Genomic DNA, 5,800 nt, shown 5'->3' with positions numbered 1-5,800 from the left:
TGGGAGCAGGGGGTCTAAGGGGCAGCAGCCCCTAGCTGGGGTCAGAAAATCAAATTTGCAGAGAATTAACCATTGGTTTGACCCTTATCCAAACTTCCGTTTTTTATGTTGGTTTTTATGGCTTTATGATAGTTTGAATCTGTCATATGAGAGTTTTCAGACAAATATCACAAAATCGATTTTGGTTTCTATTTTACGGTACATACGAAACTATTATCAAAACATTCTCTGTTCTTGGTCTCTCTGAGTCTTATCAAATTAAAGAATATTTGGAGTACCATCCAAATATTTTAATCTGAAAGTGTTTAACATAATTATTAAAATTTACTAGACTTTCTGTACCCCAGATTCCTAACAGATGATTGCCTAGAACTATTGATATAGTATGATATTCTTCTTTTCTAATGTATCCAGGACTATCAAGTATTTTTCGGATGGATTGAAACGTAAGACAGTTGCAAGTGGATTTAGGAGGATCAGGAGACTATGGAAGCATAAAAAGAGACTATGGAAGCATGGTTTTTTCTATTCAAGGTGTAACCGGATTACTCATTCACTTTTACAATAAAAATGTTTTTCAACCATAAAAATTGAGTTTAAGAAGTAAACTACAGAAAAAAACGTAAGAGACTTTTTAAAACGAACACAAAAAATTTATAAAGATAAAATGATATTCTCCGTATTCTTTACTATGGATTCTAAGCAAACGAAAGTAATAAATTCTTTTAGTTATACCAATAAAGAAAATTTGGGGAAAGACACATGAGGATTGTGGAGGGACGAATAAAAAGCCTTCTCCTATACGACAAACAAGGTCCCACCGAGTACACTTTAATATTTTAAAGTTTAAACCGCTACAATCCTCATATTGCGGAATTGACTAATTTTTCTCACATATGAGTCAAGTCACTGAATTAGATTTGGTGCCTTTCTTTTAGTCCAACATAATAAACACACATTACACTTTTTCTTTAATTTATAATAAAGAAAAGAAAAAGAAAACAACATTTTTCCCGTTTTAACTCTTGCTCCAATCCTAAACAAACAGAACCCTAAATAAACCCCACTCATACGGCCTTTGCATATTGAAGCCTTCATTTGCATGTTATTCCTTCTCTTTCTCTAACAAGAAGAAACGCAAATATCAATTACTAATGGCAGTTGAAGCTCCACATATGACCCTCAACCCTTCTCAATTTCTTCCAAACAGGTCTTCTATTTGTGCACTTCATCTTCATCTATCATTTACATTCAGTTCATTAACTTTAATTTGTGATAACAGGGACATGATTGATCATCAACCCAACACAATAACATATGGAATCGCTCCGCTTCCCATGATTCCGATGTATGGTGCCGGAATGACGGATTCCATTCCGACGCCTGCTTTCAAGGCAGATAGCGGACTTACCTCTAGCCTTCCAAGGAAACGACCACGCCATGATGATCAAGTTTCCTCTTTTACTCCACCCTTCTCCCTTCCAAACGCTCCGATTGTGAATCAAAACGAACATGGCACATTCGCGTTTTTCGGTGAAGATATCGCGTCGCACATCTATCAACAGCAAGTGGAGATTGATCGTTTCATTTCTCATCATGTAAGAACCAATAACTCTATTTCAGTTTCATACATATGATTCGTACAGTCACTCGTATACTGATATTTTTTTCAAATTACAGACTGAGAAGGTGAGGACGGAGATCCAGGAGATACGAAAGAGAAACTCGAGGAGATTAATAGCAGCAGCCCAGGAAGGAATAATGAAGAGACTGAAAGCCAAAGAAGATGAAATCGTGAAGATCGGACAGATGAATTGGTCTTTAGAAGAAAAAGTGAAATCTCTAAACGTAGAAAATCAAATATGGAGAGAATTAGCTGAAACCAACGAAGCAACAGCCAACGCCCTACGAAACAATCTCCAACAAGTCCAAGAACAGCTTCAGCTGCGACAGCATCACAGTCTCGATTTCAATAACAATTCCGCCTCAATCGATGACGCTCAATCACACTGCGGAAGCAACCATGACCTGGATCGCATGTTAGCGGAGGAAAGCGGAGAAGAGAGAAAGAATAGGAGCAGGTACGGCGGAATGAACAGGCGATGCCGAAATTGTGGGAAGGAAGAGTCATGCGTGTTGCTGCTTCCTTGCAGGCATCTGTGCATGTGTACCATCTGTGCCTCTGGTATCAGCATTTGCCCCGTCTGTAAATCAAAAAAATCTGCCGGTGTTCATGTCAACATGAATTAATTGTAAATAAATCTAGTTTTCATGATTCTGAAGAATCAAATTGTTTATTTAATTTCCAGTATTGGTTGCCAGATAGCGACACTGATTCCCAGTATTAGTTACTAGATAGGAAGACGATACCGGTTAAAAAAAGAAAAGGGTCACGAGGGATTGAAGCGGTGTTCACGGCTTTATATTTAATGAAGAGAAAAAGGGTGAAATCAAAGGGCCAAACCCCTGCAAAATTGCAAAGTGTCGAATGTGGATAGCGTATTTTGAGGGGCATAATTGCGTATCTTACATCAAGTCTAAACTGTCGGTCTCTTTAGTAGGAGTGCAAAAAAGATAAGAGGGGGAACAGACCACGATGATAGTGTGGGTGTGTGCACGTTAATTAAGTGGGGGGTGGGGGTCATTTTATTATTATTTGTACCTTCTCTTGACTGTGACTGTGTTTCTGATTTGCTTGCTGGATGTGAACAAATGGAGGCCCTCCTGTCGTATAGGTTACAAGACGGAAAAGATAAAAATATTTAACTGCTTGGGAAGGGAAAAAAAAAGCATGGGACAGATTTGGTTTTATGCAAAACGAGGATGGAGGAGAGATGGGTTACCTCTTTTTGAAAATCGCAAGTTGGAAATCTGTTTTTTTATATGTTTTTTTTCTGGACAAAACTTCATAAATGGTTATGGCTGTTTTATAAAATATGATGTTTCATATTTAACTTTAAAAAATCTCAATTGTTACGTGGTTTTAAAACTTTTAATGTTTAGTCTTAATGACTCACTTCGTCAGTATTTGTCCGTTAAATAAAAAATATTTTCGTCATTTCACTATTTAAAGACCATTTATGAGGGCTTTTTTTTTAATTTACTTTTTTTAAAAAATAAAATAAAATTCAATATGCAAGGTCTCTTTCTTTCTATGTTTGACTGAAAAAGTCTCCTCACTACTACAAAATCAAAAATAAAATACAGTTGAAAAAACATTTAAAATAATAACGTTAAAGCCTATTCTAGTTGAACGTGTTTTATTTGAAGAAGAAATAAAATACGGTTACAAAACCGTAATCTATTTAGAAGACACTAGCTGTCTACCCGCGCAAAGCGGTGGGCGACGAATAATTTGATATCTTTAGAATTAAAACCATTTTGTGTTCACTTCGAAAAATGAATATTAAATGACATCTATTTTTTTAAGAGCATTACCATACCATATTAAGGAGGTGTTTGGCTAAGCTTTTCTTAAAACAACTTATTAGGTTCCACATCACTATAAGTTAAAAAAATGTTTGGATTAAAATAACTTATTCTGGTGGGGAACCTATAATATATCATTTTTTCATAAGTTACCCTACACTTACTTATTAACTTATAAGCTAATAAACTAATAAACAATAAACTTTTTTGCCAAACACCCCCTAAATGGTTATTACTTCTATTTATACATACCCAAACCACTTGTACTGTTTATATATATATTTCGTTTTCCTTAATTCCATTATTAATTTAATGTCATACTAAGTAAAGTGATAAAATATATAAATAATAGTTTATAAAAATAAACATTTAGAATATCAGGTGTTGTGATTCAAAAGTCGATAAATAGGCCTTTGAGAAGGATAAAATACTCAGGTGTTAACTTGTTCATTGTGATTTTAAACCAAGTTTGTGTTGGATTAGTGTCTAAGTCCATAACTATTTTGGTATGTACTTGACCTGATGGTGCATGGTCCTTTTGAGTTGCCTTCACCAAAGCAACTTGATTGGAGAAATAAATAAAGAGAGAGAGGATATCATGATTTATTAATATGTTATAAGAATAATATATTAAAGGAGAAATCATATTTGTTTAATTAATATTGGTCAATAATTAATTAGGAATTAATTTTGTGATCAAGTGTAACTAATTAGACTAGAGGGGCTGAATTGTAATTATGTGATAATTACAAAATATGGTAATGGTTATCCTAGATATAGGTTGGAAGAATTCAAGGGATAAGATATCCTTGAAATCATCCAAAGGATGAAGGATAAGGGATTTCTAAGACTTATCTTATGGTTACTTGGTGGGCAAGCAACTAGATAAGGATAATGACTGAAACCCTATCTGAACACCTATATAAAGCCCCAAGGTTCATGAATTCGTGTATCCCTTCCCAAGGAGTCCTAAGGATGAATTCTAACATCTCTCCTCTCTCTCTTTATACCTTCTCCATTTGCTCTTGGTGTTTGTAAGCCATTAGAGGAGTGACACTTGTGACTCTAAGCATTCCTAAGTCAATTCAAGGAGGAATTAGGATTGTTATTACTCTATAACAATCAAGGTATGTTCCTAAACCCATTCATATGTTAATATCGATTTCATATACTAGAATTAGGGTTTATAGTCTTGGATTCAAAGCATGTACAATAGAGAAACCTAGATCCAAGCATTAGGGTTTGTATGAGCACATAAGATGTCTTATGACCAAAACCCATCAGTGGTATCAGAGCCTTGGATGGTTTCAATTGTATTGATGCATTGTATATCTAAAAAAATTTGATTTTTGATGTTTTAGAGGCTAGACTCGCCGAGTCCATAGCTGAACTCGCCGAGTCCAGGGTGACTTGACGAGTCCGGGCTTGACTCGACGAGTCAAATCGTCAGATAATGCTTATCTTGGGATTTCTTGCTGTTTTTGCATATGGATAGTTACCTTATCATGTTAGATCAATATTAATCTGATTATATGATATATTTGACTATATTTTTGATCTAAATGAAGATATTTATCAATTAATAAGATAATTGTTTCCTTATAAGATAATTTATTAATTATTTTGAGTAAATTGATAAATTATTTTGCAAGAAATCATTAAATAAATAAAATATGGATAATTATGTGATTAAATGTTAATTTGAATTATTTGTTGTTATGAAAAGTTTCATATTTTGCCCTTTAGGTTTTATAGTTTAAATTTGAACCCAAAAGTTTTTTTGTTTTGAAATTTAAATAGTTTAAACCCTAATGTTTTGAAAAAAAAAGGTTTCAAAACTTGCCCTCAAGTTTTGGAATTTAAAAGTTGATTAAGAGTTTAATTAGGAATGTTAAATTCTAAAACCCTAGTAATGTTTTGAAAAGTTCAATTTACACCCTTATGGTTTTATTAATTAATTAAGGTGTATAATTAAAAGAAGTTTAATAAATCCATAAAAGTTTAGGTTTGCAATTTAATTGAATTAAAAGTATAATTGTTAAATTTGACCACCTAGTATTTTAAAAGTGTAAAATACACCCTATACTATATATATAACATTAAAAGTCTAACATTATATATATGTATGAGTAAAAGTCAATCTTACCGTTAGTAGGCCTCATTCACGAAGCTGGTCTATAAGGGGTGTTTAAGGAAATTGCCTATAAAATGACGATTGAATGGGTATCCACTCTTACCCACCGCACTTTTGACTAGTGGAGGGTCGTTAGCCGAACGGGTAGGATAGGACGAAACCTTCCATTATAAGTATAATGAAATACAAAGTAACTAAATGTTTTGAAAATTCCCAATCTTAGTTACTTAGGCAAAA

General features: G+C 33.7%; 1 protein-coding gene across 2 annotated transcripts; it reads left to right on the top strand.

Moving 5' to 3' along the window:
- The first annotated feature begins 1,023 nt into the window (after positions 1 to 1,023).
- Positions 1,024 to 2,474, top strand: LOC145003786 (putative BOI-related E3 ubiquitin-protein ligase 2). Of its 2 annotated transcripts, XM_078962700.1 has the most exons (3): positions 1,027 to 1,210; positions 1,283 to 1,598; positions 1,681 to 2,474. In XM_078962700.1, exons 1-3 carry the CDS (start codon positions 1,155 to 1,157, stop codon positions 2,248 to 2,250), a joined length of 942 nt encoding a protein of 313 aa, XP_078818826.1. In that variant the 5' UTR covers positions 1,027 to 1,154; the 3' UTR covers positions 2,251 to 2,474. The 2 variants fall into 2 exon arrangements, with proteins under 2 accessions (XP_078818825.1, XP_078818826.1); XM_078962699.1 differs by having other exon boundaries at positions 1,024 to 1,598.
- The last annotated feature ends 3,326 nt before the right edge of the window (positions 2,475 to 5,800 follow it).

Source organism: Lactuca saligna, chromosome 7 (assembly GCF_052625555.1).
Source record: "Lactuca saligna cultivar CGN05327 chromosome 7, ASM5262555v1, whole genome shotgun sequence".
Classification (NCBI taxonomy): Eukaryota; Viridiplantae; Streptophyta; class Magnoliopsida; order Asterales; family Asteraceae; genus Lactuca; species Lactuca saligna.
The sequence above is the reverse complement of the archived record's forward strand: the minus strand, read 5'-3'. Positions and strand labels throughout refer to the sequence as shown.

What these genes read in the sequence shown, in the direction of transcription:
- LOC145003786 (XM_078962699.1), top strand. Translation starts at nt 1,155, where the DNA reads ATGGCAGTTGAAGCTCCACATATGACCCTCAACCCTTCTCAATTTCTT. An exon ending in ATCGTTTCATTTCTCATCAT is followed by an intron (nt 1,599 to 1,680) that starts GTAAGAACCAAT and finishes TTCAAATTACAG; the next exon opens with ACTGAGAAGGTGAGGACGGA.